This window comes from Elephas maximus, chromosome 17 (assembly GCF_024166365.1).
Source record: "Elephas maximus indicus isolate mEleMax1 chromosome 17, mEleMax1 primary haplotype, whole genome shotgun sequence".
Lineage (NCBI taxonomy): Eukaryota > Metazoa > Chordata > Mammalia > Proboscidea > Elephantidae > Elephas > Elephas maximus.
Window position 1 is genome coordinate 10,622,693 of NC_064835.1, and position 23,361 is coordinate 10,646,053.

A 23,361-nucleotide genomic window follows, 5' to 3' on the forward strand; every position below is an offset into this window, starting at 1 on the left:
AGTCGCTTCATATGCATGCAAAAGCTGGACAGTGAATAAGGAAGACCAAAGAAGAGCTGATACCTTTGAAGTGTGTTGGCAAAGAATATTGACTATACCACGGACTGCCAAAAGAACAAACAAATCTGTCTTGGAAGAAATACAACCAGAATCCTCCTTAGACACAAAGATGGTAAGACTGCATCTCACATACTTTGGACATGTTATCAGGAGGGATCAGTCCCTGGAGAAGGACATCATGCTAGGTAAAGTACAGGGTCAGTGAAAAAGAGGAAGACCCTCAACGCAATGGACTGACGCTGTGGCTGCAACAATGGGCTCAAGCGTAGCAACAATTGTGGAGATGGTGCGGGACCAGGCAGTGTTTCATTCTGTCGAACATAGGCTTGCTATGAGTTGGAACCTATTTGATGGCACCTAACAGCAACAACGTGAGCAAACAAAGGCTCAGAGAGCTTAACCCACCCAAGTTTATACGTATAAGGTAATTACTAGCAGAGCCAGAACCAGGATATGTGGTTCCAAAGAAGAAAACCCTGGAGTATTTCCAGTATTCCACACTGCTTCTCATCTGCTTGATGAGACACTACTCTCATCAATGGGAGGGGACGTTACACCTACCAAGAGTTGTTCACGGAAGAGCTGGCAAGAGAGGACTAGGAATACCCATGAAGCTGTTAGGCTCGGTGAGGATTTACAGAAAGAGCGAGAAGGCTGGCTGTGAAAGAACAAAATAGGAGTCCAGCACCGCTCCTGTAGACGGTCATAATACACAGGTGATGAATAACGCCCAGGGGTATGCCTGAATTAGGGAATCCGGAGAGTGAATGAATAGGTGAAATTTGGCTTTAGGAAGGGGCCTGCAGGCAGCTGTTCTAGGCTGGGAAAGGGCAGTGTGGGCCAGAGCTTGGCACAGAGCTGCCTGAAGGCTGAGGGTGGACAGAGGTGCTCTGGACCATGCACAGAGCTAGGAGAGAAAACCAGAGAAGGGGAGTAGCGTCTTCCCTGCCCATGGCCCGGCTGCCTCCCCACCCCCAGCAGGCCCTGAAGCCTCCTGCACCGTCAGCGGCTGCCCAGCTCACAGGTGTGCCCGGAGGGGCAGACTGGCACAAGCCCGCGCCCCACACTCGCTTTGGCTTGGCCCTGCCAGGTCCCACTCTGCAGCACTTTGCCCGTGCTGCCGCAGCCACGTGCCAGGTGCCACAGATTTTTGGTTTGACATTGCCGGCCTCGTCCTTTTTCTTAATGCAGCCGAGGGTGTCTACCGAGGCCCAGAAACTGGAGAAAACCGCTAACCGGCCCCATCCTAGGCCCGAAAGTGTCTATTTTGGGGGCACCTGAGGCGAGAAATGGACTCAAAATTCCTCTGCTTCTACCCAGGATCTGACTAAGATAAACCAGGTATACAGATTCATAACAGACAAGACTTTGTCTGACTCAGCCCTCCAGGTCAGAAGGAGCTGGATCAGGGACAAGGGCCCCTTGCGAGGTGAGAGCTATCCCAGAACCTCCCCACAGCCCACTTAAGCCTACAACTGCCCATTTGCTCCAAAAGACAAAGCCTTCCCAAGAAACCGAAAAAGGCCTGGGAAGCAGACTCAAGAGGTGTTTTACAGAATGGAGACACCAGTATCAGAGATGGGCTATTTTGGGAGTGAAGTCCTGAGGTTTTGGCGTTTCTTCCTGGTGCCATTTATCACTGAAGATTTTATGAGACAATACTTAAATTACATACCATGCTGGGAGGTGCAGTGTTACGAATAAGCCAAAGGAAAGTAGTTTCCTTTTGCCTTTGGGATGCCTACTTGAGGCTGCAGAAGTCCTTCTTAGACAGAGTTGCCTTGAACTTCCTTCACTTCCCAAAGTGTGGTCCCCAACCCAGCATCATCAGGTCACCTGGGAGTTTGTTAGAAATGCAGAATTACTGGCCCCAGCGCCCCCCCCCCAAAAAAACAAATCAAACCCCTTGCCATCCAGTCGATTTTGACTCATAGCAACCCTAAAGGACAGAGTCGAACTGACCCATAAGGGTTTCCGAGGAGCACCTGGTGGATTCAAACTGCCAGCCTTCTGGTTAGCAGCCATAGCTCTTAACTACTATATCACCAGGGATTACAATCTGGATTTTAATGAGGTCTCCAGGTGATTCTGGAGCACCTTAAATTTTCAGAGGCGCTGCTTGCAACCAGTATCAAAAGGCTTGCTCACCATCTGCAAGAAGCAAGGAGCAGCCAAGATCTGGAGGCCTGGCAGGGAGGAGCGGCTCCGTGGGGAAGGTAACAAGGACACACCTAGGATTGAATGCTGGCCTTGGTGAGCTGCTAAACAAACATCAACCTGCCCAGGGATAACCAGACAGGGGTTCATTTCACTCACCTCTTCTCGGCCATTTTATCACCACTGAGGTTTCTCTGTCCCCACATACGGCTTCAACTTTGTGTCTTTGCACTTGCAGCTCCATTTTCTAGGAATGTCCTTCCTCTCTTGCCTGCACAGCCATCTCCTTCCTAGTCTTTCTTCAAAAATCTCCAAAGTCACCTTACTCCTGACCGTCTAAATACCTTTTCTCTGTTCTCGTATAACACTGGGTGCATCCAGTCATTTATTTATCAGTTCCCTCTATCAACAAACCATAGATCTATTTTATGTCCTCTATGGGGTTTTATGGGCCAGACAGGAGCCTAGTGGTGCAGTGGTTAAAGAGCTGGGCTGCTATCTAAAAGGTGGTGGTTCAAATCCACCAATCGCTTCATGGGAGAAAGGTGTGACAGTCTGGTTCTGTAATGATTTACAGCCTCGGGAACCCTATAGAGCAGTCCTACTCTGTCCTATAGGTTCGCAATGAGTCAGAATCGACTCTCGATGGCGGCAAGTTTGGTTTTGGTTTTTGGTTGACCTTACCCAGCCAAGGTGTGGTCAAGCTGGGACTGTGAACCAGGTCTGCAGCTACCAGTATGTGCAGTTCCAGCTCCACTGCTGAGGAATTCCATTCAACAAGGACTGTTACACACCTCCTCTGAGTCCCACACTGGGACATTGAATAGGCCATTGAGTGACTTTTTTCTGCAAAGATCAGAGGCCTAAAGCAGGATCTCTAAGGGAAAATAAAGCCTCACACCCATTGTCATGGATTGAATTATGTCCCCCAAAAATGTGTCTGTGAATTTGGCTGGGCCATGATTCCCAGTATTGTGTGATCGTCCTCCATTTCGTGGTTATAATTTTATGTTAAAGAGGATTAGGGTGGGATTTTAACACCCTTACTATGATCCAATGTAAAGGGAGTTCCCCTGGGGTGTGGCCTGCACCACCTTTTGTCTTATAAGAGACAAAAGGAAAGGGAAGCAAGCAGAGAGTTGGAGAACCTCATGCCACCAAGAGGGCAGCACTGGGAGCAGTCCTTTGGACCTGAGGTTCCTGCACTGAGATGCTCCCAGACCAGGGGAAGACTGACGATGGTGACCTTCCTCCAGAGACGACGGGAGAGGGGCTATTTCTCTGGACCCAATGCCCCGGATTCAGACTTCTGGCCTGCTGGACTGTGGGAGAATGGACTTCTCTTAGTTGAAGCCATCCACTTGTGGTATTTCTTTTGTAGCAGCACTAGATGACTAACACACCCATAAAACAATTAGAGGACAAGAAGATAAAATCTGATCAAGTGTAGAGACCTCCAGGAAGATGTGAGAAATAGGGGATCTCCTAGGTAGGACTCAGTACAGCCTTGGACAGGCAAGAAGGAGAAGGGCATTTCAGGCAAAGGAGTACCAGGCACAAAGGTACAGAAGCAGGAAGGACACAGGTATTCGGAGCGAGGGATGCTGTCATGAAGAAATAGGCAGACAAGGTGAAGCCGGAACAGAAGGCTGTGAACACACAACTCAGAGTGCAGACAGGTGCCTTTGAAGGTTCTAGAACAGGTAAATTACTATTTCTCTCACCAGACATGAGGTAAGAAAGTTCTTAGCTATTCTGAGAGAGCTCTGAGTTCCCTTATTTTCTGATGAAGAGATGTTTTGACGGTAGGGATTTACAGAAGTGGTAATGGATTGCCTGATCTCACTTGTAGCAAGAAGACCAGATCACATCTACAAAACAGCAGGCCAGGTCAGAAGGTCAGTGGTCCTGAGAAGCTTTGTTGACTCTCAGTAAGAGAATAACTGGTCTACATTGGGAGAAAACTTACAATCTTAGGTTCTTTGACTCTCAGTAACAGCAAATTCAGTGGCAACATGACTCCCTATAAGCATACATACACACACATAAAAGCTGGAGGTGCCACACACGATGGAAAAGATAGCTAGTTTTTTATCAAAGAAAACTGTCAATGTAGACATGTAAGCATACTCACTAGCCAAAAATGAAAGAAAAAAAAAAAGCGGGGTGGCGGGGAGAAACAAAAGATTGAAAGGCTGGGAGAAGGCTGTAACCTTTTAAAGGAAGCACATCTTCTTCAGATCTCTATAGGCAAGCTGAACTGTTTTCAATTCCAAGAGCCCAACTCTGAAGCCATTTAGTTCTCTGTTATTCATGGGTGGCTCAGCCGCCTCCGCCTGGAGCTACCTTCTGTTTGCAAATGCCTTCATACTTCTGGAAACTTTGGAATACGGGAGCATCTGGTGTTCCAGGGACATAAAAAAAAAAAAAATAGCATACTGCAAATTCAGGTAAGAAGACTGCTTGCTAGAGGCTGGACTGCAAGGAGATCCAGCTTGCTCACTCTCCAATAGATTTCCTGCCCTTTAGAATGTTATCCCTCTAAGCCCAGCTTCCTAACACTTTGGATGGGGAGAAGGATTTAGGTATTTTGGATTAAAGAGCTTCCTGCCCATAGAAATAAAAATTAACAAAAGATGAGGACTGACTCACCAGAGGACGTTGTCACCCACACTGCTTAATTATGTTATCAGACTTAATAGAGCTGACTGGCTAGCGAAGCTAGAAGAGCCAGGAGCTGAGTCCCAGGAGCTGGGAAGATAAATCCAAATGGGGAAGACACATTTGAAATGGATGGAGGACTCAGACCAGACACTCTCCCCTAAATTACCTCATTTAATCATCACGAAAAGTCCTGAGCCTCCATTCTATATATAGGGAAAACAGCCTTAATGAATTTAAGTAAACTTTATAATACCGAAGAGTAAGAGGCAGGGCCAGGATTTGATCAGTCTGTTTGACTTTGAAGCCCATTCCCTATACCCTATTGTCTTAATTATCTAGTGCTGCTATCACAGAAATACCACAAGTAGATGGCTTTAACAAAGAGAAGTTTATTCTCTCACAGTCCAGTAGTCTAGAAGTCCAAATTCAGGGCACCGGCTCCAAGGGGAGGCTTTATCTCTCTGTCAGCTCTGTAGGAGGGTTCTTATCATCAGCCTTCCCTTGGTCTGGCAGCATCTCAGCACAGGAACCTCAGGTCCGAAAGATGCATTGTGCTCCTGGTGCTGCTTTCTTGGTGGTATGAGGTTCCCAGGTCTCTGCTCACTTCTCTCTTTTATATCTCAAAAGAGATTGGCTTAAGACACTACCTAATCTTGTAGACCTCATCAATATAACTGCCACTAATCCATCTTATTACATCATAGTTGATAGGATTTACAACACATAAGGAAATCACATCAGAAGATAAAATGAAAGACAATCATACAGTCATACAAGCAAATCATGACCTAGCCAAGATGCCAGATATTTGGGAAGGACACAATTCAATCCATGACACCTATGCCTTCATATTCCTGGATTAAATGGACAGCTACCTCTAGGAGGGAGTCCCTAGGTGGCACAAATGGTTAAGCACTCGGCTGCCAACCAGAAGATTGGAGGTTCAAGTCCACCCATAGGCAGCTCAGAAGAAAGGTGTTCTACTTCCAAAAAATCACAGCCATTGAAAGCCCTATGGAGCACAATTCTACTTTGACACACATGGGGTCACCATGAGTCAACTCAGGCAGCAACTGGTTTGGTTTTTGTTTATCTCTAGGAGAAGGGCATGAGTGTGCAAGCAGGTCTCTTCCAAGGTCCCCTGAAGGCTTGGTTTTGGTTTGGGCCAAAATTAGCATGTGATAGCTGCAAGTCCACCCTCAACCTTGACTCCAAGCCTGCATATATGAGGAAGGCTTGTGGGGGTAAGGGGAGAGAGAGGTGGGCTTCCTCTTCTTCCCGCCAGTCACAACTACTGAACTTAGAATGGAAGTCAAACTCTGAATGAGTCAGATTCAAATTTGGGCACACCAGACTCTGAGGGGTATACCCACACTCTCCCTGGCAAAGCACCCTCTGCAGGAACATGTGAATAAGCTGCCCACCCCTTCCTCCAGCTCTTATCCCAATGATCTTCTCAGTCCCGGGGGGGGGGGAATCCAACTTTGAGTTGAGACTCAGAGCCACCCTGTGTAAAATCCCCATCCATCCCCCTAGCTCTGTACCCTGTAGGCCATCCTCCTATGCATACAATATTTGAGGAAGTAGAAAGGGGCCCCTTAGGCCAGGAGAGAACGTTACTTAATAGCCCAGAAATTAAACCACTTCCTCTCCAAGAATCCTCAGAAGGTGAAACTCCTCCCTCCCCCTCTACTACTTGTATGCCAATACATGTCTTCTCTCCCATATGAAGTCTTGGACAGGATATTGCCTTCAGTGCTCTTATTGTAAATTATTGGCAAACTCCATATTTAGAGCTAACAGGTAAGAAGGAAACACTGAATGCCTCAGCCACAGTTGAATGAGAACAAAAAGAGGCTACAGGCCTCCAAGTGGAATTCCAAGAACCACTGATGAAAAAGAAAGAAGTTAACAATGGGTATGCTATGAAAGGGTCCTAATGTTGGAAGAGTTAGGAGACTTCTTCAAAAATGCAGCCCCTAACTAATAGACCACAACCACCATGGCCTCCATCAGACTGAGGTCAGGACAACTAGATGGTGCTCGGCTACCACCACTGACTGCCCTGACAGGGATCACGATAGTGGGTCCCGGACAGAGCTGCAGAAAAATGTAGAACAAAACTTTAACTCACAAAAAAAGACCAGACTTACTGACCTGACAGAGACTGATGAAGCCCCAAGAGTATGGCCCCCGGACACCCTTTTAGCTCAGTAATGATGTCACTGCTGTGATTCAACCGTCAGCCAAAGATTGGACAGGCCCATAAAATAAAACGAGACTAAAGGGGCACACCAGCCCAGGGGCAAGGACTAGAAGGCAGGAGGGGACAGGAAAGCTGGTAATAGGGAACCCGAGGTCGAGAAGGGAGAGGGTTGACATGTCTTGTGGCTGTTAACCAGTGTCATAAAACAATATGTATACTAACTGTTTAATGAGAAACTAGCTTGTTCTGTAAACCGTCATCTAAAGTACAAAAAACAAAAAATTTTAAATGCAGCCCCTAAGAACTATCTATATGGGATCAAATTAACAACAGCAACTCAAAAAGATCAATTAGGAACCTTAGGGGGCAGTGAGTTTATGTTAATGAAAAAAAGGAACAATTCAGAAAAGGGGGGTGAGAATGGTTGCACGATTCGAAGAATGTAAGCAATGTCACTAAAAATTGTACATGTAGAAACTGTTGAATTGATGTGTGTTTTGCTGTGTACATTTTCAACAACAAAACAAATAAAATTCAGAAAAAGTTTTAAAAAAAAATGCACCCACTCGGAATATATCCTAGAGAAATAAGAGCCTTTACACGAACAGATAAATGCACACCCATGTTTATTGCAGCTCTGTTTACAATAGCAAAAAGATGGAAGCAACCAAGGTACTCATCAACGGATGAACGGATAAATAAATTATCGTATATTCACACAATGGAATACTACACATCGATAAAGAATAGTGAGGAATCTGTGAAACATTTCATAACATGGAGGAACCTGGAAGGCATTATGCTGAGAGAAATTAGTTGGAAAAGGACAAATATTGTATAAGATCACTATTATAAGATCTTGAGAATTAGTTTAAACTGAGAAGAACACACTCTTTTGTGCCTACAAGAGGGGGGAGGGACGGAGGGAGGGTGGGAGAAGGGTTATCTACTGACTACAGAGTAGATAAGACCCACTTTAGGTGAAGGGAAGGACAACACTCAATACAGGGGAGGTCAACACAACTGGACTAAACCAAAAGCAAAGAACTTTCCTGAATAAACTGAGTTCTTCGAAGGTCAGCAAAGCAGGGGTAGGGGTTTGGGGACTATGGCTTCAGGGGCCATCTAAGTCAATTGGCAAAATAAAATCTATTAAGAAAATATTCTGCATCCCACTTTGCAGTGTGGCGTCTGGGGTCTTAAACATTAGCAAGTGGCCATCTAAGATGCATCAATGAGTCTCAACCCCCCTGGGTCAAAGGAGAATGAAGAACACCAAGCTCACAAGATAACTGTGAGCCCAAGAGACAGAAAGGGCTACATGAACTAGAGACTTACATCATCCTGAGACCAGAAGAACTAGATGGTGCCTGGCCACAACCTATGACTGCCCTGACAGAGAACACAACAGAGAACCCCTGAGGGAGCAGAACAGCAGTGGGATGCAGACCCCAAATTCTCATAAAAGGACCAGACTTAACGGTCTGACTGATGCTAGAAGGACCCCGGCAGTCAGGGTCCGCAAACCTTCTGTTGGCCGAGGACAGGAATCATTCCTGAAGCCAACTCATCAGACATGATTGGACTGGACAATGGGTTGGAGAGAGATGTTGATGAGGAGTGAGCTACTTGCACCACGTGGACACTTGAAACTATGTTGGCATCTCCTGCCTGGAGGGGAGATGGGAGGGTAGAGGGGGTTAAAAACTGGCAAAATGGTCACAAAAGGAGAGACTAGAGAGAGAGAGTGGGCTGACTCATTAAAAAAAAAAAATTTTGTTTTTGACTCATTAGGGAGAGTAAATGGGAGTAATGTAGTAAGGTGCACATAAATTTATATGTGAGAGACTGACTTAATTTGCAAACTTTCACTTAAAGCGCAATAAAAATTATTTTTAAGAAAAATGCAGCTCTACTTGAGATTAGATTAGAAATTGCAGAACCAGAAAAGCCTACCTCTTTATCCACCCCTGAATGGCTAAATGAGAAGGAAGGGAGAGAGAGAATGAGCAGATACCTGAGGGCATCAAGGAGAGGAGACCTGAGCTGAGCTCAAGCTGATCCCTGGAGGTTAGGAACGGAGTTCCTAGGATCCTTTAAGACCAACCTTATCAAATCTTGCAATAGTAACCAAAAAGTATAGGAACCTCACATTTCAGAACAAGAGTTAAATCAGTGGCTCTTCACTTTGGCAACCCAAGAGTATCACTTTAAAAAAAACCCAGATGTCCAAGCTCTACCTAAGAATTCCAAACCAGGTGAAGCCCAGTAAAAAGGCACTGGCAATTCTGATACCCAGCCAGAATTAAGAACTCCTTTCTGGGTTGAATCCTAGAGCTGTGTTCCTACCCCATTTCTGATCCTTTTGCCCCTGAAAATTTCCCATTCCCAAGACCAAAACCAACCCCCAATGTGTTAAGCCACAGCACGGCTGTCTTTGAGGAACTTCAGCTATAGGAGTTTCCTACCGTAAATTCTTCATCATGACTCCACTTGTCCCTCAGCCAGGACATCAAAAATGGATGGTTTACACAAACCTCATTTATTTAGGGCTAACTTATCAAAAGAAGCATTAGGGTTAGTTTTTATATCTCTTTGATTCTTCCCAATAGCTCATCCACAAAGAACACTGTCCGAGTGAAGGGTCTCATCCAACAGCGTGCCTAAGGCCAGTGCAACAGCTCCGTCAGGTTCCTCTGCACCAATGCCCCACACCAGAGCCTCCAAGCCCACGTTTCACCCTCCCCTTGTTAGGGCTTGCTCCTCCAAAACTGTCCAGTCTCTCTGCCAGGCTGCAAACCCTCCATCTTTAGTCCTTTGACCAAGTAATGAGGCAGGAGGACAATTGTAGGGGGGAGAGGTAAGGGGTCAGAAATAACTGGTACTGCAGCTCAGGACACACAGAGTAGATAGTCTCTTCCACTAAGCTTGGAAAGATAGATAAGCTCCTTCCTTTTCAAAAAGCTTGCTCTGTTTCTGGCATTCCCCCAGTTGACTTTCATTCAAGTGGGTTGTTCTGTGCTGACCTCGTAGAAGGCCAAACGGGGTGCTGTGGAGGAAGGGAAAAAAGAAACAAAGCACACTTGTAAGAAGCATTTCAATAAAAAATAGCAGCTGCTAACCAAAAGGTTGGCAGTTTGAATCTGCCAGGCACTCCTGGGAAACTCTACGGGGCAGTTCTACTCTGTCCTATAGGGTCGCTATGAGTCGGAATCAACTCAATGGCAGTGGGTTTGGTTTGGTTTGGTTTACCATTTATTGAGGGGGCAGTGGTGGTTCAGTGACAGAATGCTGGCCTTCCATGCAGGAGACCTGAGTTTGATTCCCAGCCAATGTACCTCATACCCATTCACCACCCATCATCTGTCAGTGGAGGCTACCACGTTACTACGATGCTGAGAAAGTTTCAGCAGTTTCCAGCCTACGATGGACTAGACTGAAAGTCCTGGCAATATGCTTCCAAAAAGCAGCCAAAAAAAACCCTATGGATCACAACAATCCAATCTCACTGTGCATGGATGGGGTCACCATGAGTTGGGGGCCAGCTTGATGGCAGCTAGCAACAACAATAATAACAGCATTTAATGAGCTCTTTCCGTGCATCCCGCCCAATACTGAATTTCACACGCATTATCTCCAATGATCCTCATCATCTGGGATGTAGGTTATTATTATTCCCATTTTAAGGATGAGAAAACTGAGGCTCAAGAAGCTAAGTTACCTGCCCAAGGGCACCTAGCTGCAAAGTCAGAATCAGGATTTAGACCCATGTCTGTCCAACTCCAAAGTTTATGATCTTAACCACAGTGCTGTACAGGCTCAGAAACAGCATGGCACAACTTCGTTTAAGTAAAAATTAATCAACTCAACAGAAAAATCAAGTGGTTCTTCCTTACCCCTATACCTAAGGTCTCAAACTAGTGGCCTGCAGGCCAGAATTCTCCCACAGGCTTATTTAATTTGGTACATAGTGTTTTAAAATAATTTGACCTGTCCCTGAAGACCTTTAAGTTTGTGGCCCTGGCCTCTCATCACACTTGATTTATTGATCCATTTCAAGAGGGCAGAGACGCTGCTTTCCATAGAGTTTAAATAGAAAGCACCTGTGATGTAAAAGGTTTGTGCTTGGCTACTAACTGAAAGGTTGGCAGTTCAAATCCACCCCGCTGTGCCATGGAAGAAAGGCCTGGCAATCTACTTCCATAAGATTAGCTTGTTGCACTCAAGTCAATTTCAACTCATGGCAACTCTATGTGTTACCAAGTGGAATTGCTCCATTGGGTATTCTTGGCTATAATCATTATGGAAGCAGATCGCCAGGCCTTTCTTCTGTGGTGCCACTGGATTTGAACCACCAACCTTTAGATTAGTAATCAAGTGCAAATCATTTGCACCACTCATGGACCTTTCCATAAGGTTACCGCCTTTGAAAACCCTATAGAGTGCAGTTCTACTCTGACACTCATGGGGTCACCATGAGTTGGAACGGACTTGACCGCAAGGGGTTTTGTTTTGGTTTAGCACTGAACATAAGGGAGGTAGCTTCAAAGTCACTATTACGTCGTCTCTATCTCAGAGACTTTCTGCAAACAGTGACACCCAAGTGGGTGAAATACTTAGCAGGAGCCACAGTGCAGCTGCATCAGCGGGTCTCTGAGGTCCAGGATGAGGGCTGGCAGTTAGTGCAGCATCACATGGCAATAATGGAAAAAGGATGTAGGCGGAAAAATTACTATAATCAACTGAAACTTTAGAGTGGAGCTAATGTTTCACTTGGTGGAATCGTGCCAGGTCTCTGATCTCACACTTGCTTGGCAGAACCTTTCCCTGCTACCATCAGCTGGGAGTCATGTGTCATCACTGCCAGTGCCAGGGGAACAAACAGTCGTTCCACAAACAAGAAGGGCCAACCTTCCCTACATCTAGCAAAACGTTGCTCCCTTCACGGACATGGTGCCTATACTTAGTCTACAAATAGTATCACTTTCACTGCCAGCTAACTCCTTTTGTCCCTACCCCTACTCACTCCACTGCTAGGTGCCTTTTCTAGGTGCTTTACTTAGGTGCTCTCTTGCTGTACAGGAGAAAATATGAGTCAGACTCCATATTACTATTGAAATTCAGCATGCAGCCTGCCTAGCAGTTATTCCATCAAGGTATAGTAAGTCCTGGAATTAAAAAAATATAAATGTTGAAAAGGACCCTACTGTGACCTTTTGATAGAAAGGAAAACAATTCCTTGCAAGGGAACACTTATCCAAGGATCTTAACATGCTCTCATTATTAGATTGTGTTTAACCGGGGGTCACTGGCCTGGTTACCAAAGTCTAGGTTATGTTGAGGGGAGATGTAGAAAGTGGAATCTGGTATTCATTCACTCAGGAGTTCCTGGGTGGTGCAAACAGTTAACACGCTCAGCTGCTAACCGAAAGGCTGGAGGTTTGAGTCCACCCAGAGGGACCTCAAAAGAAAGGCCTGGCAATCGACTTCCGAAAAATCAGTCATTAAAACCCTATGGGGCACAGCTCTACTCTGACACACATGGGGTCGCCTTGAGTCCGAATCGACTCTGCGGCAAATAGTGCTGGTAAGGCAGAAGTACTTTCCCTACCCTGGATGAAGGTGCCTCCTCTACCACTACAATCAGCAGTTTCCAGCAGTGACCCCTAAGCCTCAAGAGTCGGTGTGAAGGTGAGTTTGTACTACTCTTCCGTTCATCAGGGCTTCAGTTTCTTTGACACTCCTACTACTTAGAAAACTCTCTGACCTCAGCAAACATCCTCCTCAGGTGGCCTAGCCATATGGTCTGTCCAAGAGTTGGCCGTAACCTTCCCAGCTCCTTCTTCCTCCTCTAAGACACCCAGCTCATTTGTGACCCAGAATCATTCTCACCATGATCATGTAGGTGGCCTCTGATTTCCCAGTCGATTCCTCTTCCTCGATCACCTCCCTTGTACTTATCGAGGAGTAAACGTGTTTCTAGAGGGAAAAAAATGGCATACAAGTTTCTTAAAATCAAGGGAATCTTCTATGTCTGGAAAAAAGTACATCACTCCTATTTCCAGGGCATCAGCCACCCATACCAGTAGATTCAGAGAGTTATTGAAAGCTAGAGAGTTATCATCTATAATGATAATTCATTTTTCAGTCTCCTCGAAAATTAACTCATTGGGAAAGAGCACCATCTTATGAACCAAATTCCTTGCTTTGAAAGCCAAACATTGTACTCGTACATGAATGTTCATTGCGGCACTATTTACAATAGGCAAAAGGTGAAAACAACCCAAGTGTCCAGCAACAGACGAATGGATAAACAAAATGTGCTATATCCAAACAATGGAGTATTAGTCACCATAAAGAGAAAGGAAGTTCTGATACACGCTGCGACACGGATGGAATGTGAAAGCATTCGGCTGAGTGAGATAAGTCAGTCAGAAAAGGACAAATATTGTATGATCCCGCTTCCATGAGATATCTAGAACAGGCAAACGCATAGAGACAAAAGTAGATTAGTGGTTACTAAGGGCTGGGGAGAGAGAAAATGGGGTGTTATTGCCTAATGGAAGGAGCCCTTCTCCTGCGGGGTCACCATGAGTCAGAATCAACTCAACAGCAATGGGTATTGCTTACCGTGTACAGTGTTTATGTTTGGGGTGATGAAAAGTTTTGTAAATAGACAGTGGTGATGTTGCACCATATTGTGAATGTAATTAACGTCACTGAATTATACACTTGAAAATGGTTAAAATGGCAAATTTTTTGTTTTATATATTTGACTAGAACAAAGATTTTTTTTAAGTCAAACATCTTTGTTTGGATGGGGCATTTAGGTAGCAGTAAGAAGTCCTTATCTTGACAAATCATTTGTATTCTGTGGTTATTTCCTTCTAACTGAATCCACGGCAGGATGGCCTTAATCAGCAGCTAATTGTCATTGTGGCTCTCACAGGGCATGTCTGGCAGGGACCCTTGGTGACCCTGACTTCTGTGAAGTCAGTGGTGCTCTGTGATTCACATTCCTGTCACCGTTCAGGGAAGCAATGTCATCCAGTGAGAAATCCTGGGTCTTCTGGAGGCCCCTGTACCAAGCTGGGAGAAAATCTTACTCTTGGGACACAGTGCAAAACATGGAAATGTAGCTATTTAAAGAGAAGTTAAAAGAGAGGGAAAAAAAGAAAAAGCAATAGGATTTCAAGGCAATGAACCCATTTTCTCAACCCTTAAAAACCGGTTGCTGCCAAGTAGACCCTGACTCACAGTGACCCCACGTGTGTCAGAACAGAACTGTGCTCCATAGGGTTTTCAATAGCTGGTTTTCGGAAGTAGATTGCCAGGCCTTTCTTCCAAGATGCCTCTGGGTAGACTCGAACCTCCAACCTTCAGGTTAGCAGCTGAGCTTGTTAACCATTTGTACCACCCAGGGACTCCTTTTCAGTCCTTAGTAGCCCTTCTATATAGCTCCATTACAAATTAGTATGGAGGAAAAAGTCCTTCTTGGTCCTTTCTTTCTAAAGGTCCCTGTTACAGATCGAATTTTGTCCCCAAAAAAGATATGTTGAAGTCCTAACCTCTGAGAACTATAAATGTGACCTTGTTTGGAACTTGGGTCTTTACAGATGTTATCAGGTAAATTAGCATGAGGTCAGAGTGGGGTGGGGTGGGTCCTAATCCCACCTGCGTGGTATCCTTCAAAAGAGGAGAAAAGACAGACAGAGAGCAAGGAAGGATGGCCATGTGAAGATACACCTACAAGCCCAGGAATGCCTGGGGCTACCAGGAGCTAGGAGGAGACAAGACAAGATCTTCTCCTAGAGCCTCCGGAGGGACACGACCTGACCAACATGGCCATTTGGACTCCTAGTCGCCAGAACCGTGAGACAATACATTTCCATTCCTTTAAAGCCACCCACTTTGTGGTACTTTGTTAGTTAATACAGTCCCTGAATATCTCACCTGAACCATTAGCTTCTGAAAGCATCATAATAATTCTCCCTTCTATTTACACAGTGCCTTATAGATTACACAACACTTTAATACCATTTTTTCTGAGCCTTACAAACAACCCTGTGACGCAGGCAGGCAGAGATTTTTGTCCTTATCCTCCTTCTACTGATGAGAAAACTGACCCTCAGGGAGGTGGCAGAGCCGGGCTTGAACCCAGGCTTCCTAACTCCAAGTCCAGTGCTCTGGATCCACTGCCTGCTACCGGAATCCACTGCCCTGGCCTGGCCCAGCCCACCCCACCCCACCTCCTTTCACTCTCAGAGGTTTGTATTGCAATGATAAAGATTTCCTGAGTGCCCACTCTGTGCCAGGCACTGGCCTGTGTACTGAGACCTAACGACAGGTAACTCAGTTCACCGAGAACGAGGACATCACTTCATCTACCTTCGCTTCAACCTGGATCACATACCCACACTGGGCCAACCAGCAAAACAGCAGAGTTCTTCTCTTACCTCTGGGTCTGCTTTCTTTGTGTTCTCCAGGTTTTTGACCAGAGTTGTAGAATTCACCGAACTGCAAGGCATGAAAAGCAGGTGGGATTAACCAGCCAGCACTGTACATTCAAAGGTGCCAACTTGGGACCCCTATATAGGTTTACGAGGAGGGAGACTCTGGAGGAGGAATGATTAGTGGTTCCAGATTCTTACAGCCAGTGTTTCCCAGCTCACCTCAAAACCTGAGAATGCATATCTTCTAGTGGAGGGCAAGAAGCCAAGGTGGAGATAGCTTAGACAGAAAAACAGCTTCTCCATCAACCAACTGTCCAGAACAGGAGAAACAATTTGAAGTGACTGAATAGAGACAGGCCATGGGATTAGGCTCCTTCCCTGAAGATCTTTAAAGGTGGGACACTCTGTGCCCAGTGACCAGCAGCCCCTGGTTTTTGGCAGTTGCTGTAAGCTGCTTCCCATTGTCGTCACTGCTCTGGGCTAGCATCAGGGATCCCAGGGAGAATGCAAGCGCCTTGAGAACTGGAAAAACTTCCAGCAAACCCAACCCAAAGAAAAACTGCACCCCTCCCTCCTGACTGCCAGGGATGCCTCTGTCTTTTTTAAAAGAGCTGGTTTGCAAAAGTCCTTGGTCCAGGAGCACGCTTGACTCAAAGGATTTTTACTTGGGCCTAAATGCCTGGGACTTCCGCACTTTAGGCCACATGTTTAATTGTAGAGACTTTGCCCGTTTTAGAGATCTTTCAGGCAAAAATCATGCCCCATAGGTGAGGGCCTAGTCACCAGTCTACAAGGCCAGCTCAGGGAAAGGAGAATAAAATTAACATACATGCACAGTGGTTAAGAGCTTGGCTGGCTGTTAACCAAAAGGTCAGCAGCCGCTTTTTGGAAACCCTGTGGGGCAGTTCTACTCTGCCCTATATCCGAACTGACTTGAAGGCAATGGGTTTGGTTTTTGGGCCCCTCCTGGGTCCAGGCACGTGCTAGGTACTATCCCATCACATTTAATCTTCACAACACCAGTGTGAGGTTGGGGACATCTGCATTTTACAGATGAGAATTGATGAGCCTGAGAATCTTTTAGAAACTCTCCCTCCGTCAGTACCTTGCACTGTCCTAGGAATGTTTTAGGTGTTCATAAACGTATTGAGGTGGCGTCTCTCTAGAGGTCAGTCCACTTTATCATCTTCCCGGCATTCCTGAGAAGGACTAAGGAGATGTAACTGAACCAGCAGGGGGCACCAGAAGCTCAGCAAGACACCAGTGCAAGGGTGGAGACCAAATTGAATTATTTCCACAAACACTTTACACAAACACCCCAAGCTCTGGCCCCTTCCAGGGTCAGCCATTGGCCTTGGATCTCTTGATCATCTGTTATCTGTATTTGCCACTAGCTGAGCCTTCCTTTTTTTTCTCTTATGGCCTAAAAAAAAAACCCACTGCCGTCGAGTCGATTCTGACTCATTGCGACCCTATAGGTAAAGCTAAAATACATATCAGGATTAAAGCTAGAAAAGAAACCGTAGAGAATTTTTGTCCCAAAGTAGAAATGTTTTAATTGTATTTATTGATTATAAAGTTATATATTCTCTTTGTAAAATAATTCAAATAATATAGAAATGTAGATGCTTAGAAGTCGATGTACCCAGTAAACTCCCCACCCCGCTGGGCCCACCTTCCCTTTTATCCCAAATACCACTGTTATTAACATTTTAGAATTTTCCTTCCAGACTTCTCTCAGTGCAAGCATAAGTATACTCACACAAATAACTTAGTATGTATGCTGCTAAAGTGAGCATTATTTAATTTTCTTATTTTTCAAAAATGAGATCATACTACATATTCTATAACACTACCCCTTGTCATTACATACAGATGCATCTTGTCTAAGGGTTGCACAGCATTTCATTGACTAGGATGCCTGCTCATTTAATCATTGTCTTTCTGATAGATACTGAGTATGATGCAATTTTTAATTATAACCAATGCTACAGTGACCATGCTCATACACAAATCTCAGCATACCAGTCTGACTATTTTTTTAGGGTAAACTACTAGACAACTGTTGCCCTTCATTTCAAGGGGAAGTGGGGCCCACAGGGAGGAAGTGATTTGTCCACAGTCTCTTAGCAACCTGATAAGAGTTGATACTGGAACCCGGGTTGTCTAATTCTTGGTTCAGTGCTCTCAGGACTCAAAGAGCAAGCGCCCTCGAAGAGGCCAACCAAGTCCAAAACCAGATCAGAGAGCCCCGCGGAGTGGGATGCGGACCTCGCAGGCACCGGCACTGTCTGTAGAATCCATGTTCCATGGGGAAGAGGACTCAGAAGTCAGCATTACTTACTCCTAATGGGGGCCCTTGCCTACTGACACTATTTCAAGAAGAGACCATTTGCCCTACCATCATAGTTCCTCAATAGTTGGTAAACTGAGGGATGTGGACCTGCCAGCTGAAACACAAGTGCCATGTCGGAGCATCTGGACCTTTCTGAGACCCTGGGAGAAACGCTGATGAAAGTCAGGCCTTTAAAAACACACTTCAGCAATAATTTAGAATCTGAGAGTGCCCTTTAAAAAAAAAAAAAAAAATCTCTCTTATAATTAGAATGAGGCCCTTTAAACAAAACTACTATGAACCCTCAAGATCTGAGCCTCTGTATGAAGCGTATAAAACTCATTGCCGTCAAGTGGATTCCGACTCATAGCAACCGTATAAGACAGAGTAGAACTGCCCCATATGGTTTCCAAGGGGCACGTGGTGGATTCAAACTTCCAACCTTTTGGTTAGCAGCTGTAGCTCTTAACCACTACACCACCAGGGTTTCCATATGAAGTGTATGACATGGATAATTCAAAAAGCATTTCTGGTGTTGAACTGCACTATTGCAGTTCCTGCATAAGATTTATCTTTTTAGTTATGCTGTACTTAGGCCACCATTTGTAAAGGCATTCGTCATCTTCATATGACACCAAGGCAAAGGGGAGAGGTGTGGGACTGTCCAAAGCTTCTCCTGGGCACAGTGAGCCAAGGGACTGGACAACTACATGAAGGACTTCTATTAGACAACCACAGATGGTTCTATTTTAAACAACTTCAGTGAACAACCAAAATTCTATCAACAGATGAATGAATGAAGAAAACGTGGTATATACATACACTGGACTATTACACAGCTGTAAAGAGACATGAAGTTATGCTGCATGCCACGACATGGATGAACCTTGAAAACATTATGCTGAGTGAAATCAGTAAGTTCTAAAAGGACAAATACTGTGTGATCTCACTTATATGAAATAAGCAATTTTTTTTTTTTTTTAATAGAAATCAAAGAATATTTATGGTTACCAGGAGTGGGAGGAAGGGGGAAGGAGGAAATTTTTGTCTGGGGGCATTGAGTTCATGTTAATGATGGTGGAATATTTTGGAAAAGAATAGCAATAATGGTGATACAACATGAAAAATGTGATCAATGTCACTGAATTTAAAAAAATAAAAAATTTTAAAAGTACTGTAGGATAATAACTCAAAGTATAAAACAAATATTCACACACATACAAAAGTACCTCAGTGAAAATGGCAGTTAGGGCCCTATCACTCTCTGTCACTTTGGGTTAGAGGAGGTCCTGTACCCCCAGCCTCCCATCCCAAGGGGTGGGGGCAGTCCTATACCTCTTATTCCTGTGGGTCCTCTTCACAATCAATATCAGAGCAGCCAGCAGCAGGATGGTGGCGCAGACAATGCCCACAATGATCACCAGCTGATTACCACCCAGGACAGCAGGTATAAGGGTTACCGGCGTCACCAATGCTTGGGAAAGGAAAAAAAGCAATGCAAGGGCCTCATTACTCCAGAAAAAGAGCCGAAAGTCCCATAGTTCAGGCAAAGGCCCTATGCTAAGTACTGAGAGTCAACCAGGAAGCGGGGGAGGAAGGCCAGACTCCAAGCCATACCAAGACACTGCCAATCCAGCTTCCCCTATGGATTCAGAACCAAAGTCTGACCCCTTGTCTACCCCTAAGATGTAGATTGAGGTGGGTGGGAGCAGAGGCTAGCAGCGTCTCATCTATGGTAGCATTTTCTTTCACGTTACCAATTCTCTTTTTAAATTTGGTTATCTAACCTAGAAAGAGTTGGCATTTTAGAGGCTGCTGACCTTTCTATGGGCAAGTGATTATTTCCACAAGAATACATGCTACGGCACTCAGCCCCATAGCCATGACACCAAGCAAGCCTTAAGGAGACATTCCACTTTCAATCATTTACTCTAAATATACATATTACACATGCAGTATAACAACATACAGTATAAAATAACACCAACAACAAGACAAATATTTGACTATTGTTGGGTGTCATCAAGTCGGTTCTGACTCATAGCGACCCTATGTAAAACAGAACAAAACATGGCTTGGTCCTGCACCATCTTCACAATCATTGCTATGTTTGAGCCTGTTGTTACAGCCACTGTATCAATCCATTTCATCAGGGTCTTCCTCTTTTTCAATGATCCTCTACGTTTTCAAGCATGATGTCCTTCTCCAGGGACTGAACCCTTCTGATAACATGTCCAAAGTACATGAGTCGAAGTCTCGCCATCCTTGCTTCCAAGGAGCACTCTGGCTGTACTTCTTCTAAGACAGACTTGTTTGTTCTTCTGGCAGTCCATGGTATATTTAATATTCTTTGTCAGCACCGTAAGTGAAAGGCATCAATTCTTCTTCCGTCTTCCTTATTCATTGTTCAGATTTTGCGTGGATACGAGGTGGTTAAAAATACCATGGCTTGGGTAAGGAGCACCTTAGTCTTGAAAGTGACATCTTTGCTTTTGAACACTTTAAAAATATCTTTTGCATCTGGACACCCTTACAGCTCAGTAATGAAATCACTCCTGAGGTCCACCCTTCAGCCAAAGATTAGATAGGCTTATAAAACAGAATGAGACTAAATGGGCACACTAGCCCAGGGACAAGGAGGAAAAGGCAGGAGGGGACAGGAAGGCTGGTAATGGGAAAGAAAGGTCAAGAAGGGGAGAGTGTTGACACATCATGGAGTTGGCAACCAATGTCACAAAACAGTATGTGTATTAATTGTTTAATGAGAAACTTTTTCGTTCTGTAAGCCTTCATCTAAAGTACAGTTAAAAAAATAAAAAAGAAATAAAAAAATGCATTGCATTGGGCAAATCTGCTGCAAAAGAGCTCTTTAAAGTATTTAAAAAAATAAAAAAAAGGTATTTTGCAGCACATTTGCCCAGTGCAATACACTGTTTAATGTCCTGACTGCGGCTTCCATGGGCACTGATTGTGGATCCAAGTAGAATGAAATACTTGACACCTTCAAAATTTTCTCCGTTTATCATGATGTTGCTTATTGGTTCAGTTGTGAGGATTTTTATTTTCTTTACGTTGAGCTGTAATCCATACCGAAGGCTGTAGTCTTTGATCTTCATCAATAAGTGCTTCAAGTTGTCTTCACTTTTGGCAAGCAAGGTTGTGTCATCTGCATATCACACTTTTTTAATGAGTCTCCCACCAATCCTGATGCCATGTTCTCCTTCATATAGTCCAGCTCTCAGATTATTTGCTCGGCATACAGATTGAATAAGTATGGTGAAAAGGCACGACCCTGACACACACCTTTCCTGACTTTAAAGTATGCAGTATTCCCTTGTTCTTGGTCTATGTGCAAGTTCCTCATGAGCACAATTAATTGCTCTGGAGTTCCTATTCTTCATAATGTTCCCCATAATTTGTGATGATCCCCACAGTCGAATGCCTTTGCATAGTGAACAAAGCACAAGTAAACCTCCTTCTGGTGTTCTCTGCTTTCGGCCAAGATCCATCTGACATCAACAGTGATACCCCTCATTCCACGTCCTCTTCTGAATCCAGCTTGAATTTCTGACAGTTCCCTGTCTATGTACTGCTACAACCATTTTTTAATTATCTTCAGCAAAATTTCACTTGCCTGTAATATTAATGATATTGTTTGCTAATTTCCACATTCTTTTGGATCACCTTTCTTTGGAATGGGCACAAATATGGATCTCTTCAGGTAGCTATCTCCCAAATTTCTTGGCATAGACAAGTGAACACCTTCAGTGCTGCATTCGTTTGTCCAAACATCTTAATTGGTATTCTGTCAATTCCTGGAGGCTTGTTTTTCTTTAAGTACCATCAGTTCTTGATCACATACTACCTCTGGAAATGGTTGAACATCAGCCAATTCTTTCTGGTAAGTGACTATGTGTATTCCTTCCATCTTCTTTTGATGCTTCCTGGGTCTTTCAATATTTTGCCCACAGAATCCTTCAAAATTACAATTCGAGGCTTGAATTTTTTCTTCAGTTCTTTCAGCTTGAGAAATGCTTAGCATGTTCTTTTGGTTTTCCAACTCTAAGTCTTTGCATATTTCATTATAATACTTTACTTTGTCTTCACAGAGCCACCCTTTGAAATCTTCTGTCCAGCTCTTTTACTTCATCAGTTCTTTCACTCGCTTTAGCTACTTTATGTTCAAGAGCAAGTTTCAGAGTCTGTTCTGATATTCATTTTGGTCTTTTCTTTCTGTCAGTCTTTTTAACAGCCTTTTGCTTTCTTCACGTATGATATCCTTGATATTTTCCCACAACTCATCTGGTCTTCCGTCACTAGTGTTCAGTGCATCAAACCTATTCTTGAGATGGTCTTCAAAATCAGGTGAGATATATAAAGGTCATATTTTGGTTCTCATAAACTTGTTTTAATTTTCTTGAACTTCAACTAAAAGTTACATATGGGCAACTGATGGTCTGTTCTGCAGTCAGCCCCAGCCTTGCTCTGACTGATGATACTGAGCTTCTCCATCGTCTCTTTCCACAGATGCAGTCAACATGATTCCTGTGTTTTCCATCCGGTGAGGTCTACATATACAGTTACCATTTGTTGCTGAAAAAGGTATTTGCAACGAGTAAGTAGTTGGTTGCAAAATTCTCCAGCTTTGTTTCTATCACCAAGGCCCTATTTTCCAACTATAGATCCTTCTTCTCTGTTTCCAGCATTTACCAGTAATTATCAATGCATCTTGATTGTATGTTTGATCAATTTCAGACTGCAGAAGTTGGTAAAAATCTTCAATTTCTTCATCTTTGGCATTAGTGGTTGGTTTGTAAATTTGAGTAATAGTCATATTAATTGGTCTTCCTTGTTGGTTTATAGATATTATCCTATCACTGACCATGTTGTACTTCAGGACAGATTTTGAAATGTTCTTTTGAGATGAATGTGATGTCATTCCTCTTCAGTTTGTCTTTCCCAGCATAGAAGACCGTATGATTGTGTGATTCAAAATGGCCAGTACCAGCGCATTTCAGCTCACTAATGCCTAGGCTATCAATGTTCATGTGTTCCATTACATTGCTGACGACTTCCAAATTTCCTAGATTCATACCGTGTACATTCCACATTCTAATTACTAATGGATGTTTGCAACTGTTTCTTCTCATTTTGAATCAGGCCACATCAGCAAATGGAGGTTCCAAAAGCTTGACTCCATCCACATCATTAAGGCCAACTCTATTTTGAGGAGGCAGTTCTTCTCCAGTCGTTTTTTTGAGTGCCTTCCAACCTGAGGGGCTCATCTTCTGGCACTATATCAGACAATGTTCCACTGCTATTCTTAAGGTTTTCACTGGTTAATTCTTTCAGAAGTAGACTGCCATATCCTTCTTTCTAATCTGCCTTAGTATGGAAGCTGTGCTGAAACCTGTCCACCATGTGTGACCCTACTGGTATTTGAAATACCAGTGGCATAACTTCCAGCATCACAGCAACAGGCAAGC

At 44.2% G+C, this 23,361-nt stretch overlaps 1 protein-coding gene across 1 annotated transcript in view; it reads right to left on the reverse strand.

Moving 5' to 3' along the window:
• Nucleotides 1-7,696: 7,696 nt before the first annotated feature.
• The window catches only part of JAML (junction adhesion molecule like), a 35,286-nt gene continuing 19,621 nt past the window's right edge, over nucleotides 7,697-23,361 (reverse strand). Inside the window, exons 7-10 of the mRNA XM_049857117.1 lie at nucleotides 19,211-19,349; nucleotides 15,544-15,604; nucleotides 12,980-13,066; nucleotides 7,697-10,136 (exon numbers count right to left, since the gene is read on the reverse strand). Coding sequence (XP_049713074.1) covers nucleotides 10,086-10,136; nucleotides 12,980-13,066; nucleotides 15,544-15,604; nucleotides 19,211-19,349 — 338 coding nt within the window. The 3' untranslated portion in view covers nucleotides 7,697-10,085. The remainder of the gene's footprint in view (nucleotides 10,137-12,979; nucleotides 13,067-15,543; nucleotides 15,605-19,210; nucleotides 19,350-23,361) is intronic.